A 24,480-nucleotide genomic window follows, 5' to 3' on the forward strand; every position below is an offset into this window, starting at 1 on the left:
TTTCTGACCAGCATACGAGCAGTTCTGTCCGAGAGTTTTCTTGGTCTTCCAGATCTCATCTTGACCTCCACAGTTCCCCTGATCTGCCATCTCTTAATTACATTTCTTACTGTGGAAACTGCAAGCTGACAACGCTTTGCTATCTTCTTGTAGCCTTCTCCTGCATTGTGGGCATCAATAACTTTCATTTTCAGGGTCTTACACAGCTGCTTAGAGGAACCCATGGTTGCTGGGTGTCCACAAGTGTGTGCACAAGGTTTGAAGAGTCAAGGTATTTGTACAGCTTTGAAATTGGCATTTACCAATGACAGCTGTTGCTGTGCATCAGATCTAATGAGCTGATTAAGGTCTGAAACCTTGTGAGAGACTTTGAGACTCTGGAACTCTTAGGGTGCCCAAACTTTTGCACCATGCCATAATAATGTTTTTATTTTTTATTTTTGTTCAATTTATGGCATAAGAAGTAACTATGCATCACTGTTTGCAGAAAATATTGTGCATTTTTTCCATTTCCAAGAGAAACTGTGTTAACATCTGTTCAAATAAAAAATCACCAAAATCTGTTATTTATCAAGGGGTGCCTAAACTTTTACATGAGACTGTATTAACCTTACTTGGTATCTGTGCGGTGAGTGTTAATATACATGTTAGTTACAAGTGTCCCTAGAAAAAAAAATAAGGGGTCACCAGATACTTCTGTTACACAAACAGGTGGCTGTGGCTCATGAGGTGACCAGCAAGTTGGTGGTTTGACTCCCGGTCTCCCCGAATGCCTAAGTGTCTCTGAGCAATTAACCTTACTTGGTATCTGTGCGGTGAGTGTTAATATACATGTTGTGTGTAAATGGGTGAATGGTGTATGATCTTCTGTAAAGTGCTTTGGCCAGTGCAACACACTGTGAGAAAGCGCTATATAAAATACAGTCCATTTACAAAAGAATGTATATTTTTCATGTTTGTGGTAGTTTTCTGCTGTTTCTAGTTGTATATGAACATTTCCGCTTGTAAAGCCTCTAAAAATCCTTAACAGTTAAAGAAGAAGAATCTCTACTTGGTTGAACCTCTGTTCACACTGAGACCATAAGCAACATGTAGTGAGGGGTCATAGTAAGACTTTACTTATTGGATGTGCCAGAAAGGTTGGGAACTGCAGTTTTATCATGCTAGAGTTATGATGGTGTACATGGAGCCTAAATGAAGATTCCACCACTCAGGGTTAAGTTCATACAGTCACATAACAAAAAAAGGACACCAGGACAAAAGCGATATTGCTAGGCAAAGAATTTATAAATTAATAGAAACATTCCCTTTGTAGTGTTCTGACAGCTTTCCCCCACTTTTGTGATGATTTCAAAATATAGAAAAATATGACAACATTCATCAGTACATCAACTTAACACAATTTTCATTCTGTTCTGTTGGTTTTCCTCATAACTGCCTTTCTGACCCATTTCCCTTTACAGTATTTACACATTATCTTTTCTTCTTCAAACAGGGGACATTACAGCATGTTTTGCATAGATCACAGGGGAGAAATCAAACTTAGAAGCCAAAGCTTTCAAAAAGAAGAGTGAGAAGACACTGTACGTCCTGTGGTAAGCATTACAAATCAACTACAAATTATTACAAGTCAATGTCAAACATGGCACAAAGTGTACATGTGTGAGAATATTGGCTATAAGAACCAATTGTAATTAGAAAGCGAGTCCTTTGAACGCACAGTGTGAAACAGTGAAAACTGTTGGACTAGTAATATTCTCAGTCAAACTCACTTGGAGAAATAGTCTAACCACACACACACACATGCAACTGAAACATGTTGCAAAGTGGAACCCTAATGTGACACGCTGCTTCAATCTGTTGCTGCTGTCAGTTTCAATATACATGTCTGTTTTAGCTAATTTGATGTTTTGTTGGGGCAGAGCAACAGCAAGTCTTAACCCAGGCTGAAACAAAAGGCCATGCTATATTTCCAAGTCAAATGAAAGTCAGTGACAGTTGAACACTTGCTGTCTGCATGTATCCTCTAACATACAAAACATAGAAACTCAAGACTTGACATGCTCTCAGTTTAACCAACATGTCGGCTGTAGTGTTTAAATACTGTACAACTGTCTAAAATGCAGACAGCAAAAAGTGACATTACTCAATTTTTGAAGCTTAGTTCTGGGTTTCTCACTCGTCGCCATCTTTGTCAGTTAACAGTCAAAAAAAAAAATCATGTAACCAAACAAAGATAAATGGAGTCTAGTAGAGCTGAAGTTAACTTGGCAAGGTGCAACCACCACGGCTGAGACGCCTGTTTATCAAGCCAACACAATGAAAAACATAAGATTGACATTTTGAGCCCTAAGTTGTTGTGTAACTATTTTTAAGTTGGTTTCTTTTTTCCTTTTCCAAATCTGGTGGCCATTAGAGGAAGTGCAGTTAAATACATTTATGCATTAGCTTCAGGATCTAGCTGTGGTAGCTGCTGCATTCTTAAAATCAGACAGCTCTTTCTCCAGTGTATATTTAAGTCAGTATTTGTGTGTTTCAAACTGACTGTCCATGATTCCCAATGGTGTCCTCACAACTGGAGGGCAGAGGAAGCCATTTGCTGCTGTTCATCTTTTAAGGAGTATGAAAAGCCACTTCCATAAAGCTAGGTAATCCACCACACTAACCATGAGGTCTTCATTGTATTTTACAAACTCCCTGTTTTATTTCACTGTGTGGGTTGTGTTGTGCACTATACTGTTATTTGCTTACAGTCATCTGACAACTTCAGGAAGAAGCCAAAGTCCCTGGTAGGAAATAATCCCTTATAAAACAGCCCATTACAAATTCTGTCAAATCAAAGGCAGGCAGGCATAAAAAAACCAAACAAACAAATATTAAGCAATGGAAAATGACTGGAGGAAGTGCACACAGGTGGGCCGAAAACCCACATCACAAAAAATTCAAGCACAGAGGACCTAGCAACTCAGGTTTACCGAACAGCTTTAAAGTTAGGGCTGAACCTTAAAAACACATCCTGCCCTGTAAAACAACAGACAGACTTATCATGTAATTAATAGTTCAGGTTTATTACGGCTTGGTTCTTATTTTCATACTGTAGGTTTGGCCGGCGGTTCTGTCCTCTCACTAAATTGCAGCACCAGTGAATTGGTGAGTACAGCTTTATCCATCCCTTAATGTTTGCCTTGCATTTGGCCATTTCACTTTTACAGTTAACTCGATTACGCTGGGGATTGGCATCGTTTTTGTGGGATCATTTGAAAGCACTTTGTGTTTGAAAAGTGCTACATGAACAAGGTTTACGGCAGTGTTCATATTGTGTACCATAAAACTGTCTGATTGCTTCAATAGAGAGACGTGAGTGATTGTCTTTGGTGTCTGTGGATGTAGCACTGAAACTACTTAGTGTAATGACGGTACTGAGAAATGGAGCATTAACTGTGATGCTCAAAATATGACCTAAAAGAAGCGATTGTAAAAATAGGCTTGTTTAAAAACTACAATCTTGAGCGCAAAAGTCATGGAACCTGGTGAGCAGTGAGACCTTCTGGTCTGTTTCTGTACAAAGGAGGCATTAATGTGAACGCTGATGTGCAGCAGACTGGGTGAAGAGATGGACAGACAGGTGGCAGTGAGTAAAAACAGAAGTGATTTCTTCTGCCAGTATAATTGGCATAGTGCAAACATTCAGCGTGAAATGTGTTCTTGTCGCCGCTGCCGGCTGACGACTCCCTAAGCACTAAAACCTACTGTGTGGAAGCTAGTTTAGGCTCAGCACTGTCGAACAAACTAGACACCTTACTCTACATTATTTAATTACTGGTTAATTCTAAACCTGACTTTAATTGGCATGCAGAACCTGTAGTAAGTATTTAAAAAACAAATGGGTGGTATTAGGAAATGTCTAGAAACTTCATAGAAAAGTGAGTTACAGCAGGGATGTACTACATTTCCACTAAGATGAAAGCTGAGACGTTGCTTAGAATATGAAAGTTATTTTAAAAAATGTGACCTTCACTTTTATAAGAGACTTTGCAGGATGTCGGGAGGTTTCTCTACTGCTAAACATAGAGAATGGTTAGTGTGTGTACAAAAACCAAATTATTTACAATGCAGTCATACAGGTAGTGCTTCATTTTACAGGTTCAACTTTCTGAGGAGTTTACAGAAAAGAATCTAGAAAATTAGTAAGAAATAATGGCCCTTAAAGAAAACTAGCAGAAAGCAACGACTCCAAACCTCAAAAGGCTGCTCAACAAATTAACACTGGCTGCAACATTAAACCTCAGGCGCAAGAAGATAAATTAAATGCTGATCCCTGCACTGCCACTAACTCCTCCACTTTTATCCTTGGTACCTAACAATGAAATGATGACATGGTTGCCATTAAGCTAATAAAATGGGTGTTTGTGTCAAAAAAAAAAAATAGCAGCATGTTAAGTTCTTAGATGAACAGTTATATGTTCAATTTGCTCTGACTCACAGGTTGAAGCTGACTAAAACGCAAATGGAAAAACTGAAGTGGGGACCGGTTCTTACAAGGTCACAGCTCGAATGAAGATCTGTTTAAAGAAAAATCAGTGAATTCCTCATGAGGACCTTTTCCAACTGTCAGTTCAAGGTAAGTGAAAATAACGCCAACGCTCCCTGGAGAAACATTCCTTCCCTTCTCTCCTTTTCCTTGCAGAATCTCAGCTCCCTTCAAATGACACTAAAGAGATCAATTGTAAAGCAGTGCTGTCTCTTCAATCTCACAGTGTCTTGTGGCAACAGCTCAGTGGCTTACTGATGACCAGGATAGCTGGAGTCATTCTTTTAAAATGAACTCGGGTACACAGCGACAGATATGCCTGATATGTCTACAAAATGGCGCAAATGTGAAAGACAAACAGGTCTAACAAAATATTAAAAAATGGCATTAATTCCTCAAGCTCTTCCAGTACATCTGTGGTTGCCATGCTGATTAACAGAAAGACGTTGTAGCGCCACTCTCCTGTTTATGTCCTACTCATTAATAACTAGGCTTTACAGCAAAGCAGCCTTTTAAAAACAAAACGGACACTTGTGGTGCTCCAAGGTTACTGGGAACACTTGGCTGTTTTTCTGTGCACTTTCTCTCTTGGCCAGTCTTTGCTTGACGATGAAACACAGAGAGAGGCAAAGCTGATTGGATCACTTGGTATTTGCTTGACTAACCTGCACTTTCATTGTTCTCCTGCCAGTTTTTGGTGTTTGTCATACTTTTTTGTTGGCATTAAAACCTTCCTCTCCTCGGTGCCACCTTAAAGCACCCTTTCAGCTTAAAAGATAGAGGATCGACTAGCACCAGTATGTGCACCTGTTTCTTTTGTGGCTTTACTGTGTCACATTATACCATGACATGGTATGTGTATGTATGATCTCCCAAATCTCAAGAGTTCACTGAGATTTTCAGTGCGTACAATGCAAATATAGAACATGATATGCACAATATTATACAGGTTTACAGATAAGGAAGATTGTTCAGTCCTATAGGTGTCCTATAATGATTTTGGTGCAGTAATGCCACTGATTTCCTCCCGCTTTGTTCTCTGTCATTGCAGATGAGCCACTTCAGTGACACAAGTCTCAGTGCTCCAGTCTGTCCTCTGGTGATGGGAGAACTGTAAAACCTTTTACAGCCCAAACAAAGAAATGGAGGAGCTGTAATTTACCATCTATTCCTCTGCCTCCTGGCTGCGAGGGAAGGGCAGACTGACGGCGTGCTCTTGAGCCAGGGCTGCCAGCTCTTTCAGGAACTCACAGAAAATAACAGCACAGTAGACGGCGTTCTTCACCCGCAGTGCTTCAGCTTGCTTCTCCAGGCCAGATGCTCCACCACCACCTTTGAACAGAGCGCTGTGCAGGGATTGGCCGCTATCTCGTACGTGTGCGAGTGCCAGCTGAGCGGCGTGTCGAGCCCGAGTTGGGCTGTTGGTGTGACGAAGAATCAGGTCTCCAAGAGATGGCTTACGACTCTTCACTGGAAGACCAAAACATTAAATTTATGACCCACGGTAGGAAAAGGAATGGTTGTGGTGTCAAAACAATACTGATGTATCCCTGTGTACATGAGAATAGGTCTTAGTCATTGTCAGTTATCCTACTGTCCACACTGAAACCCAATGTTTCCACCTGAAATGCCACTGCGCTGCAAACAATGAGGGTCAAACTCTCGTTACCTACAAAAATTCACTCCGAAGTTTGTCCTACACTTAAACACAGCCAAGCTATTTCAAGTCTGTATCTTTACATGTTAGTCTATTGAAGACATTTTCCTTTTTTGTTTCTCTGGTTAGTAGTTCTGTGCTGGACTGCAGTTGAGGGACACATTGTAGTAGCAGGGTGCAGGCTCTATTACCTGCAACTGGCTATTAACTCGCACTAATCAATATTACAATCGCTTGTTATCATTATATGGCCATGTGAGATATAATAGGGTATGCTAACATTTGTTTCTATAAAGCTGAATCAACTTTGAAAGATACCGACTCGAATTAGTTCAGTGGAACAGCTGATGCTTCATTTGAGTCTGAGTGTAGTGATGTTCTGGGTGGACAGTAGGAGTAGTGACAACACCGAAGCACTATTCTCACGTACATAGGGATACATTATTATTGTTTTAACAACGTTAAAAAATCCAGAACTCTTCCTTTTAAACTGAATCTGAAATCAAGGTCTGCTTTTTCTGGAGCTTTCAAAACTGAACACTCAGTTAACTAAGGACCTTTAGTTCAGATTAATTTTAACTATTATTTCCTCCAAGCTTTGGCAGTTTGTTTAAAAAAAATCATGTAACTTGACATTAACACTTTCGTTAATTCTTTTAAAGGTACATTTACAAACTCTTGAGGAAAGCTGATTGTGTTTCAGTTCCCAGCAAAACTCAGCCTAACCTGTCTGAGCTGGTATCTGCAGCACTTGTATGTGTAAGTGCAGTTGGTCCAGGTTCTGGACTCACCCAGTGAATCAGAGCGACGCAGTGGGGGAACAGCTGCCATTGAGTCGCTCCAGTCCACTTTCCCTCGGGCCACCAGATACTGCTGGGCTTTCTTCAGCATGGCAGGGAAGTCCTCATGGGACGCTGCAAAAGCCTCGATGCGGTTCTTCACAGAACCTAGAACCTGAGAAGAGTTGGGGAACAATTGAGTGTCTTGTTTCAATTCCTTACTTGGGTCAATAAAATTCACTTATGACTTTAAAAGCTTTAAGACTGAAGATCAAACTAAAAGTCTAGAGGCCACAATGCTCATCCACTCTACAATATTAATAACTGCTAAAGGGAAAGATACTGAGTATTCAAGCATCTCTTCATAGAATGTTACCACTACCACAGTGCTCTGGTTGTGGAGTTAGAGGAAGGGGGACGGGGCTATTTTAAAGAGTTCACATCCACATGATAGTAAATGGGCTTTTTTTTTTGTCCAGTGCAGTACTGTCCATTTACAGTGTCTTGGAAACATGCTATGCAAATATCACTGTGGGCCTGATGCTTTTGGAACAGAAACTAGCACAGAAGTAAGGTGGGCTGGAAGTGGACAACTATGCCTAAAAACAAGAACCTAAAACTGTCACCACTTTAAGAGCTAATACAGAATCTTTTGTCTCTAGTTAATACTGAGCCCCTGCCTGTGAAATGTAATGCACTTAAGCTCAAAGGAGGGCATAGATGGCAGGGTGCAGTGTACCTGGATCAGTGACTTGACACTGGGCTGGAAGACCATGTTGGTGTTGAGAAGGAAGGAGCGTAGGAGAGGCTGAGGGTAGCAGGCCAGCTTGGCCATGATGCCTGTGAGCAGGATGTTGACGTACAGCGAGTTCTGGAGCATGTTCTCCAGCTTGGCAAACAGAACCACCATGAATGGACCTGCAGAGAGAAAGATTAATGGGCCATTGAATGAAAAAGTGGAACACAACTTGCGTTGCAAGTGAACAAACTCAGGATGAAATCAGAGGCATCTGACAGCTTTCCAAACAAGTGAAATGGCAAAGAGACAACACTGACCCAGGAGCTGAGATAACAGCAGTAGCATTATAGTGGGGGGGTGGGGAACAAACTCATATTGGGGATTATAGCATAAAGTTATCAGATGCATTGCCTGGCCTGTTGTTTGTATGGCAGATGACATCTCACTAGTGTATGGCTGGGAGGCAGGCTGATTTAGTGGTCTGGCAGGACTACAGAGGTCTCCCTTGGCTTCACCCATCGGTTTCGCCTCCTCAGCTGAAGACAGCTGTTGTTCCTCCTCCTGCTGCTGCTCAGCAGTCAAGGACTCACTTGCTGCTTCTTCCTGCTGGCAGCTGGCTCTGCTGCACTCCTTCACTTGGTCCTCCAGCTCGCTCAGCTCCTGTGTGAAGGCCTCGATGCTGATGTCCTGACCGTTTGGATCTCCGGGGAGCTGTGGGTCTCCTGGTGCTTGCTCCAGCAGTTCCTCAATGAGACTCTCTACAGATTGTTGCAACTGGCTGGCGTCTGGAAGATGCGAGGACGTGCTGTGTGAGGTGTCGCTGGTCACCAGTTTGGTGTCAGATACTGCCTGGGTAATGGAGCTCTGAGATGAAATCAGGTTAGGGTGAAGAGATTTTGCATCACCAATGTCAGTGTTACTAAAGATAGACTGTGGGAGAGTGGTGCAGCTTTGGGAGGGGCAAGTAACAAGTGACCCATTTTGATTGGCATTTTCATCCAAATACTGCTGCTCCCCCAAGTCTCTCTTCACTTTCTTTACCTCCAGTTCTCTATCACGACTGTCTGAGCACCCATCAGCCTGTCCCATCGTTCCATTATACATGGGCTGGTAGCTAACAGTAATGGCAGAGGAGGGAATATGGGGAGCTGGGGATGAGATTGGGTGGGAAGTGGATGAAGGGGTTGCTGAAGAGGAGGAGGATGGGATGAGAGGGGGTACAGGCTTTGGTGGGAGCTCCTCTCTCTGCAGGCTGCGTTTCTTGGAGCGCGGTGTGAGGCTGATGCAGTTGTTTCTGCCGATTGTGACATCCCACTCTCCACTGTCCCGTTCTGAACTGCTCCATTCAGACCGTGCTGCAGCCACAATGGCCGTCCTCTGCTGGCCTGGAGGGGAGTTACTGCTTCCTCCCTGCTGGAAAGAGAAGTGCTCAGGGAACATAGCCATGGAGGGGTTGGAGGTGGGGGGAGGTGGGGGTTGAGGGGCTGTGCTTGGGGAGGGGTGTTCGCCATCATAGGGTGCTGACCAATCACGGCAGGCCCAGGAGGAGAGCGCGGTTACCCCCCCTGCTGCTGGTGCATCGGGCTGTCAGGGGACAGGGAGTGAGAGCTGGAAGGACCTGACTGTAGTGGCTCCATACTAGTGGGGGTTGAGGGGCCTCCTACTCCTGATCCTCCTGCAATGCTCTGCTGGCGGATGAAGAAAGCTAAGCGGGATGGGGTGCTGGGTCTAGGTGGAGCTGGAGACTCTGTGCTGGGACTGTTCAGTACTGTAATACAGCAAAAGGAAGATGCAAACAGGCATCAACTTCCAAACACCATCTGTAAGACTGCATCATATAAAATGTACTGTCTAAATAACAGACACATAACAGTGAGGTTTGATGTTAGTTAATGTGGTATTTATACATAGCCTTATTTAAAAGGGATGCTAAGGGTCAAGCCACGTGTTCTCCCTCCTATTGTCTGAGCTTTGAGCCTTTTCATACCACAAGGCAAAACCAAAACACAGCCGCTAGCCTATTGCTAACACACCTCCCTTACTGACCAGAGCAGCCGAATTGATATTAAATGTATGGATGAATACAGTATCAACCCTGACACCTACAGGGTTCTGCAGGCATGTTCACAGATTTCTGTCTATGCCAAATGGTCCCCCCAAAGAAGGAAAAAAGCAAGAAAAAAGGTTTGCACACCGTGTAAAGCTCCCGGTAGCAGCAATGTTTCGATCTGTACAAGATTTTCATCAGGTATTATCAAACATACAAACTTCCCTGGTAGACTAGTGGTTAAGGCGCAATTTTTATATTTTTTTCTGTATCGTATTTGCCTTTGATTGTTCCTCCCATGTTGTCTTTTGCTCCTCTGGTGGGAAGTTTTCGAACAGTGTATTTTAGTTCTGTCCTGACTGATTCCATTTAGAAGCAGATTGTCTTCAAATGACTCAGACTGAAAACACCTGTGTGCCTTTCAGTGTAATACCTGTTTGATAATGCCCGATGAAGATCTTGTATAGGATAAGGATAATAAGGATAATCACCTTATCAAACATGCGTCACACTGAAAGGCACATTTCTATTGTATTTTTATATTTTTTTCTGTATCGTATTTGCCTTTGATTGTTCCTCCCATGTTGTCTTTTGCTCCTCTGGTGGGAAGTTTTCGAACAGTGTATTTTAGTTCTGTCCTGACTGATTCCATTTAGAAGCAGATTGTCTTCAAATGACTCAGACTGAAAACACCTGTGTGCCTTTCAGTGTAATACCTGTTTGATAATGCCCGATGAAGATCTTGTATAGGATAAGGATAATAAGGATAATCACCTTTATTTGGCCAAGCATGTTACACACACACAAGGAATTTGTGTCCGATACGAAAAAGAGACAACCATCTGCAGCACCAAATTCACACCGATGGCATTAACCGCCATAGATCGAAACGTTGCTATTTAATTACATTACTAGGAGCTTAACACACTGTGCAAACAATTTTCTTGCTTTTTGCCTTTTGTTGGTAAAAATGTTTTGGATGTGCATGTCCTGTGTTTTCCATCCTAAGAGGTGGGAAAATGGCACCTGAAGAAGCTAATTATGGTTGACAAAAACGATTCCACCAAGTAAAAAAAGAAAAAGATGCGTTTTGAGCATTCACATAGCAACAGCTGCTCACTTCATGTTTACAACCACAGCTGTATTGCATCGTTTCTGTTCCATGCGTGTCTGTTGCTCACCTTTGCCCCAGGATGCACTGTCCTCATCCCGCTCAGCAGATGATGCCACATTCAGCCGGCAGCACTCTGGGATCAGTGACAGGAACTTGTCTGCTGACTTTCCATATATGTCGATCTCCCTGATGGCGCGACGCTGACTCAGCATTACATGGGTGCAGGGCAGTAGATACCTTGGGAGCAAACACACAAACTCCTACATTTGCATGTAAAGTTGCTGGCAGCTGGATGATCTGTCTTGGTCCTGAAGACTCAATTACAAAAGGTAAAACCGGCCTTGGATGTTCGCAACATGCTTGTATCTGGGCCCAATAATTTCTTTATCAATGAGGGTTGGAGACAGAGGAAAAAGAAAATATCCCCTTCTTTAATTTTTCAGTACTTTGAGATGAGGTCAAAAAAAATCTAAGTGACACAAAGTATTTATTTCCCAACATGTAAATGTTTCACACAGGTAAACAGTCATTCACAGAACCTGGAGCGTACAACTAAAAACAGAATCCTCCAACCACTACCAATAGTGACTGGAACATGCAAATAAATGACTAGATCTGTGTTCTGACTGTTCTTAAAAATAGAAGCTCCGATGTGCCTCAGTACCTGAGAATGAGCTGCAGCATGATGTCTTCACAGTGCAGTGAGAGAAGAGTCCTGAAGAGGCTCAATGATACCATGCAGAGCTGCAAAGCACACATATTAAAAAAAGGAATATATATTATATTAATGCTAATGAACATGTAAGTATTTTGTTTAGTTTGTGATGTGTTCAGAGCATTTTACTATATAACCACAAGGTTGGCCCATTAGAAAGTTTCTGACAAAGGTTTATTGATAAATACATTGTGTCGTTTCAAAGAATGTCCAAAAAGACAAAGAGCCTCATTTTCTCTTCAGACTGAAATCTTTTTTTTATCGTTGAAATGAGTCATCGTGAAAGACAGATATTTAAACTCGCCTTTCAAAAGGAGAAACTAGCAACGTGATACAATAATGAGGCCTATTTCTTTCTCTTAAACACCATTATTGTCTCCCACAGATCATGTTTTGTTTGTAGGAATCAAAATCTAAGTAACTGAAGATTATGTCCACACATTTCACTCTGGATTGCTTTCCCAGCTACAAACAGTGTTCAACAAGACAAACAATATAGGCAACAGACTTCATGACATTTACTTTCCATGTTTGTTCTAAGAAACCAAATATTTAGTCACTCGATCAATTTTTGCTCTCAGCCCACACACCTCCCACACTACTGGGTGCATGTGAGGGCCTACCAACCACAGACACATACATACAGTATTGTATACAAACCCTTGAATTGCTGCTGATGCGTGTGAGCAGTGTGTCCAGGATGGTGTCATTGTCATGGCGATGCAGCAGGATGAAGCGCAGGAAGGTTTTGAGGAGGGAAGTCTCCGTAACACTGCGCAGGAAAAGGTCCAGGTAGGCGGTGCTGGCGATCATCTCATCCACCGACGACTACAAAAACACAGACATTTGCATCAAAACTGTGAAAGGAGGCAATGTGACAGTTCTATGAATATTATGAAGGCTAAGATTAAAAACAGGCAATGAGACACTGTCTTCAAACCACTTGGAAGAACCGTTTGCTTTGGCTCAAACTCTGACATCTGTTGAAGAAAGTCGAGCAAACAAACCAGTTAAGACGGTTGTTCCAGTGGTGGTTGCTAATTTTTTTTAACCACACCATAAAAATGTCTTCCAGTGACTCATGGGGCCATAAACAGAGTAGTCAATTTTCATTGGGTACATATTTTAGTCAGCCACCTCAATCTGTTTTACTGAAAGGGTCAGTTTACTCAAATTATAAACAACAAAAGATACTATCTAGTCATGCAGGTACTCAAGGTCTTGCAAAACAGAAACTTGGGAACAATTTTATTAAATAAAAATAGTTAAAGAATAAGCTAGTGAGTAGATGTGATCTTGTTTCTACAAGCCATCCATTTCCTACCTTATGCAGGGCAGGGCCCATGACTGGTACAAGGAAGCCATTGTGGAGGTAGTCCAGGAGCTGGGAGCGAACCAAGGGATGAGCCACCTGCACCACAGCATTGCAGAACTCCAGCGAGTTCATGAACAGCACAAGTGAGGACACACACATCCAGTCCTCCCGCCGTAGGGCGTGCCAGTCGTCTCCTCGAACCTCAATCTTCCTGGGCAGAGAGGAGTAGAGAGCACTGAGGCCTGTCGCCAGCACCTGAGACAGAAAGACTTCAGGTAAGAGCACTGATTGTCTACAGCCCCCAAATTTGTTATATGTCAAAAACTGAAATCTCTTTCACAAACGTATTCAGACCTGTGTATGTGCACTCATGGAACACCTTAGGTACACCTGTACCACTGCATGCAATCTAGTACAACAGCTACCTGCGTGAAGCTGAAACTGAAACTTGTCAAATCAATTATACGTTTAGTATTGAAGTTATAGTTAAAGATGGTGCTGTACTGGACTCTCCTTTTTTTCCCCAGGGCTGTATATATATATTTTTGTACTGTCTATTTAAAAACAGCACATGAGATCAGAATATTAGGAACAGCTCATTCACAGGACAAAAACCAAGCCAACCAAGTCCAAGAGCTCTCTGTAGGCCCCTGCAATAAAACTAAGGCACCCATCCAATCTGACAGAGGCTGAGAGGATCTTCTGGGAGCAGTAGGATAAACTGGTCAAATCCAGCTGTGCAAAGCTTGTAGAGACTTACCCAAGTAGACTCCAAGCTGCCGCCAAAGGGTCAGCTACATAGTAGTGAATTGTTTGTTGTTAATTATTGTTGTTAATGAAAGATTCCAGTTTCAGATTTTTACCATATTCTAGAAAATATTCTTGCACTTTGTCATTATGTATTACTGAGTGTAGATTGATGAGCGAAGTCTATTTCCAATCATATCTACAATGCAACCTGTGCAAAAGGTGAAGGAGTCTGAATACTTTGTGTACAACAGCTCACCTAACTACTGCAATCCTAATGAAGTGTTTGAATAAACTCAATTCTCAATATGATAGAAAAGACCCCATTTTACACTGCAGGTAAAAGCCCTCGTGTACTGTAACAGTGCTTTGACTGCAGCTGGTGACACTAATGAAAATGTATTTTTACATGGAGAAACCTGGACCCATCAGCACAATTAACAAAGTGTGTATGAAGAATGAGCGGCAGAGGAACACTTGGTCTTTAATGCCACCCTCACTGCTCCCTTTAACCAGTAACTAGGTCAGACTGGAAGTAGGACAAGCAGAAAATAGCTGAGCCAGCTCTTTATCACCAGGGTGAACAGGTAGAAGAAAACAAGTGTTGTGACCACAGCAAGCTACTGTACACAGACATACACGTCACGCAGCAGCCTTCACCGTCATAATGCAGTTCTGAAGTGAAAATGCTGCCGTTTGTGACTGGACTTTGGCAGTCAAGGCTGGATTTAGAAACTTCCTGATGTTCAAATGCATGTGCACACACACATCACACTGAGTCACCATCACAATAATATCCATCAAGTCAGTGCAATCAGTGAAATATAGCCCTTCAATCACATCTAGTGGTAACTGTAAGAAACTACACATTGGTCTGCCTTCAAAATCTTCCTACTTTATTCTCATTTACAGACTAAGTGAAAGAGCCAAGAGCCGTCTGTCGGAGTTTTTCCTCCCCACTGTCACCAAGTGCTGCTCAAGAGGGATTTGTTGGGTTTTCCCTCTGTAATAATATTGATAACAGTAAGGTCTAGACCTTAGTTTGTAAAGTGTCCTGAGATGACTTCGGTTGTGACTTGGCAGTATACAAATAAAATTTGATTTGATTTGAAAATAGGTAAATATGTACATTATATATGGTCACAAATAAATTAATCAAAGATCTTTTTTTCCATCAAGATATTTGAACTGCTATGTTCCATCATGTGGTAACGTTTCTGTCAGAAGTGTTGTTTAGCCTCCCTGGTAGTTTAGACATTATTGATCTGTGTGAAGCAGCAGTGAGCAGAGCATATGAGCAAAGTGGGGCGGTGAGAATTTGCACTTCTTGCTCACCGAGCTGTTTGCCTGCACCGCCCTCCAGCTCAAACTCACACCAGGCCACCCTACTCATCATCACTCAGGGCTCAACTCACATTGTACCCACTCGCTCCAAAAAAGGGGAAAAACATCTGTATGTATTTCACTTAACCTAAACCGCTGCCTTACATCACAAATAACTATAGAACCAGGACTACTTTTTTTCAAATTACAGTTAGGTCTATGTAACGAGGATGGTAACACAAACATTCACATGTAAAATTCAACGAATCAATGGGCCTAATTAAATTAAAATATACACCTGTATGGCCTTTCAGTTTCCTTTTTAACATACTTTAGGACCTCCATTTATTGAGCTCGCTATGGCTGCTTTTTGGCTGAAAGGTGTTGGATGACTGTGCAAAACACAGATGTATGCTTCAGGCTTGTGGTGTGAATGGTATGGGAGGAAAGTGGAGCAGCACATAGTTCCCTCCTTTTTAAAGAAGTCACTCTGTGCTCTGCTCACATGCTCTGGCAGTGAGGAGTGTGTATGAGGCAGAGGATTTTCAGTGTGTCTGTCTATCTTAAACATTGTAAATGCTGCAGTGTTTTAAGATGTTTACAGGAAGTCTATTTTGAGTCAGAGCTGTGAGGATGCGGATAAGAATAAATGGTTTATCAGAATGCATGGTCATCTCCTTCCCCTTCCACTATCACACAGCATCACTGATGCATCACAATTAGACAACACACACACACACACACATACACAAGCCTCTCTTGCTTAATAGCGGTGTCGAAACAAGCCAAACAACTATCTTATCATTAAATGCAGGGGTCATATCCATGTGTACATCGTACTTCTCTGTCAGAGGCTAAACTGAATTGAAATTAGAGATGGGTCTGATATTTTAACTAAGCGCAGTAGTACATATGAAAGTAATTAAGATTTAAGTCAGGCAAGTTACGAGTGGAATAAAACCACCTAACATGGGATCAAACAAGAAAAAGACAGGTTGGAGATTTAGCTTTAGATGAAAGGAAGCCAAAAAAGATACAGAGGATGTTCATAAACAATCAAATGCAAGTCATCAACAACAGTCAGTAACGACTAGGGGTGTGATGACACTCAGCTCACAAGACAAGATGATACATGATAATGGGTTCACGAGAACGAGGCAGGTGATATTTTAACACTGTTTCTAAGAAATATTCACTGAAAGTCCCAAAATGCCAAACAATGCAGGTGTATTTTGAAATGTTTGAACTGATCATCTTGTGATGAATGTCACTTCAGTTCTACTTTCTAAGTACGAGTTACCATATGCAGTCAAAGACAGAACAATATGCTGCCACTGGAAATGTCACCAGCTCAACTGACTGGCTTCTCTCATGAGTCTCTTCAGACATTTTAACTCTGCATGAGCGTCTTCTAATTGAAGCTGTGTGTGATCATATATGCTATTTTCACCCTCAGTGCACCGCACCAGATGGTGACATCATTCGACGAAGGCGTTGACCAGTCACGCACAGGGAACAATCTGGAACATGGACACCCAACGAATGTTTCTTTTGTTTAGCACGAGCATTCACTGCTATTCACTGTCACATTTGGGCCACAAATAATGCACCATAAGGACACGCCATGCATTTTCCTTTGTACTGGATGTTAAACTATGTATTTTATCTCCCAGTGCCAACACGCTGGTGGTAGAATTGGTGCTAAGGTAGAGGAGGCTACGTTAGCCATATGGCTGACCGAAACATAGCGAAAACCTACAGGCTGGAAATGTAAATGTCATAACGTGGGCATATTATACACACCTACAATGCTCTCACTGCAACTCCTCATCCCCTAACCAATGCAGCCCTGTGCATTAAAGCACAGCAGGGGGTTGTGGTTTTGCCAGACTATTGTGAAGGTACCATCACTTCGCCATCACATTCCGTCATACTGGCTGGTGCTCTGGTTCTGTTATGTACTGATATCACGAGACAGCTTCTGCCTCAAATAAGTATTATCACATTTTAATAACACGAGATCCCACAGCATGAGATCTCATCACACCCCTAATGAAGACCTTAATGTGAGTCAAGAAGGTCTACCTCACCGGCTTCTTAAGGGGCTCTGATTTAAGGGTGATTTTCCACCTGTCAACCATATAAAAAAATAAAATAAAATAAAAAACAAATCATCAAATACCAAAAGTAAGGACTAGACCCACAAAAGCAATCATTTCCAGCGGAAGCTCTCCAAGAGGCAAGAACCTCAGGACAGGGGAAAAACTCCTAGAATATTGAAAGAAACAATGCACAGACAAGTTCAAACTTAGCCCCACCGCTAACCACAGCTCATGTCTACAATACAACATTCTCCATGACAATAGAGATTTCACGAGCGCCATCACTCACTGGGCAGAAGTAGGAGTGCTCAGCAATGTAGCATGCTACTGCCTCATGGCTGGCTGAGGTTGCCATGACGAGCAGCAGCGCATCTCTGGCCTGTTGTCCGATGGCTCCATCCCTGTGAATGAACGGCACGAGGAGGGAGAAGATCAGCAGATTGGTGGAGCCCTGCTGGGCTGGTGCCACCCGGAACAGCATCTCTAGAACCACAGGCTGCCGGGCCATGGACACACAGACCTGGTGGGGATTTAAAGAGACACACAAAAAAAAAATAATAATAAAAAATTGTACTACAGTACTGTCATGGCAGTCACTTGGTGTTTACATCTAGGAGAGAAAATGATGTCAGTGGGTGGAGTTTAATGATTCCAGCTGTTTAGATGACAGTCAACACAAATACATTAGAGAAGACTGTAGGTTTTTGTGTACCTGATTGAGCAGCAGTACCAAGCTGTTCTCCAGGACTGAAGGACAACCAAGTTCTGGGTCAGAGCACGCTCCCAGCAGCCTCAGCAGGGGGTGGAGGATGGCAGTTTGCTGCAGCAGAGGCTGCTGGGATTGGCCAATGAGCATCTCAAACAGCTTGAGCAGCGCCCCCTGGCTGTCTGGGTCCAGGCCGCGGTGGAGGTGCCACTGAACCAGGCGCTCAATAATATTCTCAGTGACCACCAGTTGCAGAATGGGGCCCATGGGGGGTAGGCTGGTACCGCTATCGGAGCCCTCTGCAGACCGCTCCTCCGCTAGCAGACATAACATCTGGTCAGTGTGATTCCTCACTGCTATCAGGTCGTCGCTAGAAGATGAAGGTTCACGCTGTTCCAGCACCCAAGAGACCTGAGCAAAATAAGAGTGTTAGTGTAATATTTAACTCTTAACATTGCTGTCTCTCTACAAAGAGCTAAAAAAACAAGTGTGGCCCATTTCAACTGAGTTCTAAACAGGTTTTGTTTCCCTTTGTTTTAAAAGCCTTTTTCATATAACACATTTTGACGTCACAGGTGTCAATAATAAAATAAACGATGGCTGAACTTCATTTAGCTGCTTTGATTTCAGGGTTTTGGTATTGTCTGTGGCTCCCTGTCATAGTGGCAGCATCATCATTATATGAGCAATGAACTTGGGTCAGAGACAACAGTGACACTTGAATGGTACTCTAGACTCTAATGGTCTTAGGAACTTTTGTGCTTTTTCTACTATGACAAGATGAAAATGTGTGAAAATCGTCTTGTCATGGATGACAGATGCACAGCCAAATCTAAAAATCTCAGCTACTTTTGATGTGTTGAAAAACGTGTTGGCTGCATTTTGCACCCTTAATAATATTGAAATTAAACTTATAAATGTTAGCAAACAAAATTCTAAAATGCATAGACAGATATCACAAAGTATTGGCACTGCAGCTCTTTTACTTTTGATAGAATGCGACAAAATGACATAAAAGGGGTGTAACAAATGAGCAGATCGACAAGCCAGGGTTTCATGATATGTGTCAAGAGGTCCACCAGTCAGCATGACTATAACAGTGATGAATTTGCAGATCTGTGTACAGCCTGTGCAGATAAGAGACGCACTTCTTTGTGTTGTAGCTGCTTGAAATGTCTGGTAATTGTAGGAGCTGAAATCCAGATATAACTGTATTTGGTCTACACAGAGTGAGGCTGCAGGGCTGTACTCACAATAGACCAACAAGAATGACTTAGATGTCTCTTGTTGCCTCAGAGCAAAAGTACTTATTGGGCAGTGGCTGATCTCTGTAACCTATAAAACCTTCAGTCAGTCATTGGACACGAGTCCAGTCTCACCATTAGAGTAGACTGACTGCTCTCATCAGTTAAGACGCAGCCAACTGAAAGCGTGAACATCCACACTTGTTTTCCAGTATTCCAAATGTGCCATTTGCAGTTTTTGTTTGTACTGTACCCAAGGATTTGCAAACAACTATCTCTGGATTACTATGAATCTGATGCAAATGTATAACCTTGAAATATGTTGATTCATAGCTAAGTTCTAGAGCTATAAGGATCATATTCTTTTCTGTGACTTCTTGCAGACATTTAATAATATTTGCACAAAGTATAAGCAATAATGAATCAAAGTGTGTACATCATGAATGTGCTCAGATTTGACTGAGTCGGACTCAAAGTAGTGAGACTTTCGATGCAAATAGCTGAAATCCAGTGAAAAGGTTTAACTTTAAAGGTTTAGAGCAACTAACTGTTGCTACTCCATCTATTTTAACAGGACACGCAAGTGATCACATCATGCTCTACTGCATGACGGCAGTTACAGTAAGTACTTTCATAATGAGGTTGTAAAGCTTTCTGATGAATGTGTTTTAATTTTAAAATTCAAAGCAAGAGGTGTGTCTACAGCTTACCTGTCTCCAGTGGTTTTCAAACACCATGAGGCAGGTCTCTGGGTCAGCAATGCAGGGGCTGGAGGGTGCGGCGCTCCGGGCAGACCGACTCCCGGGACCCCGCGGGTTCAACCTGCTCAGCCAGCTCATACTGGACACAGTGGGAGGCAGGTCAAAAGTTACAAAAACTCCAAGCCGAGAGAAGGCGCTCCAGAATGTGGGGGGAGGATTAAGGGGAGAGAAACTGAATCCCAACAGAGAGATGGAGACGAAGAAGGTTGGCTGAACAGTCTGTCACTGCCAGTGAGTATATGTCTATGAAAACGTCACTGCCTCTTTAGAAACTGTGTGACCCAGTCCTCCCTATTGTCCCTGTCATCCGGTCTGAAGCCAACACCACTCCATAGTCAGTCAGTGCTGTGTAAACAAACAAGAAAGATATTCCATCACACCGGTGCAAAAAACTATTAAATAATTATTTCCAGTAACGACTCATTCATTTACAAAATAGTATGAAATTGTCTCATGCAGCCAAACTCACTGAAGCGATAGCTAACTTAACTGTACAGCTAAATCCACGTCATCACATATTGTCCTGTGGCCTGAATCACAAAGTGGGATTAGCAAGTTATCAAGTTAACTTAGCTCAGGTTTTCTGGTTCCACGAAGCTGGCTTTAATTAGGCTAGATCACTATGGTAACTTAAGGAGCATGGGCTAACCTGATCCGGAGCAGGTTAACTTCAGAGGATGGGATCAAAACCTGCCAACAGCCTGATGACTGACCAGTCAGATTGTTGGAAAACCAGAGATCGTTCCTACAGGATCCTGACAGGGACAAAAGAATTGACATGAATGTGATAAAAAATAAATACATATTTCTATAGGGCAGTCATAGTGCTGTGCTGTTTCAGGCTTTCCATGGGTCACTCTGGTTTAAAACTGTTTTTCTAACAAACTGAGAGCCCACAGGCTACATGATCAGCACTGTATTTTAAATGCACAAAGATTACGGGGGAGGCGACAGTGGTGCAGTGGGTAGAGCGGTCGTCTCCCAAATGTTAGGCTCAGTGAAGTTAGTCAGACTTAGTTGAACTGGCTTGGTGGTACGAGCTCCTGTGTCCAGTCCTACAACAGACCCACTCATTCAGAAATACAGTAAATCACTGGTGCTGGAGAGCTTCTGTGGTTTTTCTGTGCAACAAGCAAACATACACAAGTCAGCCTCTACAGTATGTTGTTACCAGGGAAACCATTAAGTCCACCTACAGTCAGTGCACCTTCTGTTTAACATGTCTATTAGAGATGCAGATTTCAAGCACATTTCTTGCTTCATCGCGACCTTTCTGTGCAGAGTTTGCATGTTCTCCCTGTGCCTGCGTGGGTTCTCTCCGGGTACTCCAGCTTCCTCCCACTGTCCAAAGACGTGCGGCTTAGGTTGATTGGTGGCTCTAAATTGCCCGTAGGTGTGAGTGTGGTTGTTCATCTATGTATTGGCCCTGCGATGGACTGGCGGCCTATCCAGGGTGTACCCCGCCTTTCGCCTGATGCCGGCTTGGATTGGCTGGGAATGCCTATTTTTCAATGAATTACAGCTGCTGTCTTGTATGAAGGAGCAAGCTACTAACTTTCAGAACCACAGTTCAAACCAACAGGCCTATCTGATACTCAAAAGGCTGATTTTCAGGTTAAAGTTGTGATTTAGTTCAAAGTTAATGTCAAAACCGCTGCTTGCTCATGCCTGAAATCTATTTCTGTGAAGTTGTTTGCTTTCATCTCCCAAGTGTTTGAATAAAAGAACTTGGGTCACACACACAAGAAAGAGATTTGATGACTTCTTGCTTGACTCCCTTAAAATCAATAAGGCTCCATGCCTTTCTTATTACTCATACAGCAGCTGTATCAACAGCAATGAAAAGACAGGTTCAAAAGTAACATACATGCCTTATTCAGTATTTTCCTTTACTTAATGAATGAGTTCATCTATACCCAGCCATGAAAGCGGAGAGAAAATCAACCCACAAAGAGTCCAAACAGAGTTTATCTAAAGTAAAATGGATCTGAAAATAAGCTCCCTGGAAATACAGTCCATCTATGATTAAAGCAGTTACCTGAAATGCACGCCAGCCAGTCTGCCTCAGCATCTCACACCTACCGTTCTGATGTTATTGTGCAGCTAATATGAAGCATATTGCAGACAGAAACTCAAAATGTATTTTCAGGTCACATGCAGCAGCAGCATCATAAAAACACCCATAAATGAGTTCAAAGTTCAACTACAGATTCCATTATGGGGTGGCTGCCTTCATAAAGAGACAGAGTTTGTCAAAGATAAGTGATCAAACACACCACAGCACAGCTCATCTGACTGTTATAATCTCAGACCATAAAGTCTAAAGGCCAAGATATGCTCTGACTGGTAGTGGAGAACAGCTTGCTTCCAAATAGTTTTTTAAATTCCCAATTCATATAATGACAGCCACTGTTTTTGTAGGAGCTTCCCAGGTGTGCACAGGTGGGAAAATAGGCAGAGCTCCAAGTCTGTGCAAATTCTGTCCTTCACAGTCCTCACATTTATACTTCTGTCATTAGCCGTTTTCAGTGACTCACACTGATGACATCTGTTTTTGCAGCAGCAACAGGAAGAATGTGATAGAAATCTGCTCTGAACAACAGCTGTGACAAACACAAGCTGATACAGACACCTGCTTCATATATCTTAAAACCACAGTGATATAGCTAGTTTTTATGTCACACCATGAAGTGTAAACACGACAATGTATTTACTGATCTGTTGTATCAACAAATACTTCTCAATAACCATCAGCCTTCACTAGGACAAACAGCTTCTCAACCCACCTTCAACCACCGTTGTCACTTTATAAGTGTGTACAGTTTACAGTAACTGCCCTGATGTGGTGATTAGGGTTGGGCAACATACATTTTGCAAGATACAGATGTCTTGGTTTCAGTGCTGAAACTAATACCTTCCCTATTACCATTCATGTAATTATGTCTTTTTTATACTCTATGTCAAGCATCAAACTTCCCACATACATTAGTGTTTACATTTGTGTTAATACAGAGCAGCCATACAAGAAGTTTGAAAAGGCAGTATTGACCAGCTGAAAACAATTAGCCACACTCTTTTGAGATTTTTGCTTGTAAAGTAACCTATGGACAACTGATCAACTAAATTGTTGCAGCTGAGTCAACTGGCTAACTGATTCATCGGCAAGTCATTTGGGCTCTAAAAACATCTTAAAAATAGAAAACTTATTCTTGATCTTGGAAACAGCGTTGAGGAAGACTGTGAGGTCAAAAGTCAACTGAGGAAAGAATTCAATTAAATCAGGAAATATGGGACCAAAAACAAATAAAAGTAACATTAGATTTCAAATCTGACCAAGCATCTGCTGCTTTCAGCATATGAAAGCATAGTATTATGATCCCACTTCACAATGATACCACACTACTACACTGTGCACTGTTGACTTGTTTTTACCTTCGCACATAATGCTCATTCTTGCACACTCTACACAGGTACCTCATGCACATTTACTTATTATATACACCTTATGTATGCTCTGTACCTTGCACATGTTACTCTATATACATATATAGCATTTTTTATACTTGTATCTTGTATTTTTTCCCCTTGGATTTTAGTCTTACACTTTTATGCATTTCTTTACTTTGGGTGCTGTGATTTTGGTAATAATTGCTGTTGCTACTGGACACCTGGATTTCCCTCGGTATCAATAAAGCATATATCTATCTGAAGGTTTTCAATACTCTGTGCTGAAACACATCAGTGGATTCTCAAACAGCATTCATAGTACAAACCCCATCTACCATAATCACCTAAAGTACTGTGAGAAGTGAAGAGTTCATGAAAAGTGATTTACTCGGCTTTTGAGTATTTAGATCACATATTATTGAAGAATTGAGCCCTATTGATAAATCTAAAGCATTTCTTGTGTCTAAGTTTCAGGAAAAACAACAGCCACGTATTGAATTGAAGGAGGCAGTCATGTAAAGTCAAACATCCATCACCACTGTGTTTTCTTGTGCCTCCATCCGACTCTGACAGATGTTCGCGCACGTTGGAGCAACCATCAAACAGCAAGACTTTGCCTTTAAACTTGGTTTATTGACGTTATCGTGTTAGCATCTGAGCTTTACATGTGATCTTATACCGTTAATCACCATCTTGCACCATATTAGCCAGGCGAAACCTTGGAGTCCGCCGGAAAACAACAATCAAGGCATTTCAATGGCGAGATGATGTAGCAAGCTAGTTGATTCTGCAGATAATTAGCTATCTTAGAAATGACAACCATGTATAGTTCATCTATCTAGTTGAAATATCTGCTGTAGTTTAATATTAGGTAGTTCCAAAATGACTTACCTTGTATATTTGTATATGTCTCAACTGTTGTTGTGAAGTGCTGATTTCAACGGCTACCTGCTAGCTAGCTGCTAGCAAGTTAGCGCCGGACGTTTGCTAACGACTAGCTGCTAATGAATTCCACAATGTCAGAGCAGTAAACGGGTGACCAGCATGAAAGTAACCCGGGGACAACTGCCAAGTTATACCATAGTGAGCCGGGGAAGCTAACACATTAACCACTCCCTCACTCGGGTTGCTATGCATCCTGTTAACGACAAATAAACATCCCATTAAGCGATTTCTCAAACACTCTTCGCTTTCCCGCAGCCATCTTACTTTAACTCCTCCCACGCGACTTCAGTGACTCACACCCACCGCAG

General features: G+C 42.2%; 1 protein-coding gene across 1 annotated transcript; it reads right to left on the reverse strand.

Moving 5' to 3' along the window:
• Nucleotides 1-1,268: 1,268 nt before the first annotated feature.
• fhip1b (FHF complex subunit HOOK interacting protein 1B) lies at nucleotides 1,269-24,460 on the reverse strand. Its single transcript, XM_020621292.1, is given in 14 exon segments — nucleotides 1,269-6,001; nucleotides 6,980-7,142; nucleotides 7,707-7,885; nucleotides 8,153-9,277; nucleotides 9,280-9,474; nucleotides 10,935-11,104; nucleotides 11,532-11,611; nucleotides 12,243-12,410; nucleotides 12,907-13,152; nucleotides 17,359-17,589; nucleotides 17,782-18,186; nucleotides 19,730-20,125; nucleotides 20,430-20,535; nucleotides 24,119-24,460. Coding segments are annotated over 12 exon segments (3,396 nt in total). The 5' UTR covers nucleotides 19,859-20,125; nucleotides 20,430-20,535; nucleotides 24,119-24,460; the 3' UTR covers nucleotides 1,269-5,696.
• Nucleotides 24,461-24,480: the final 20 nt, after the last annotated feature.

This window comes from Monopterus albus, unplaced genomic scaffold (assembly GCF_001952655.1).
Source record: "Monopterus albus unplaced genomic scaffold, M_albus_1.0 scaffold257.1, whole genome shotgun sequence".
Classification (NCBI taxonomy): Eukaryota; Metazoa; Chordata; class Actinopteri; order Synbranchiformes; family Synbranchidae; genus Monopterus; species Monopterus albus.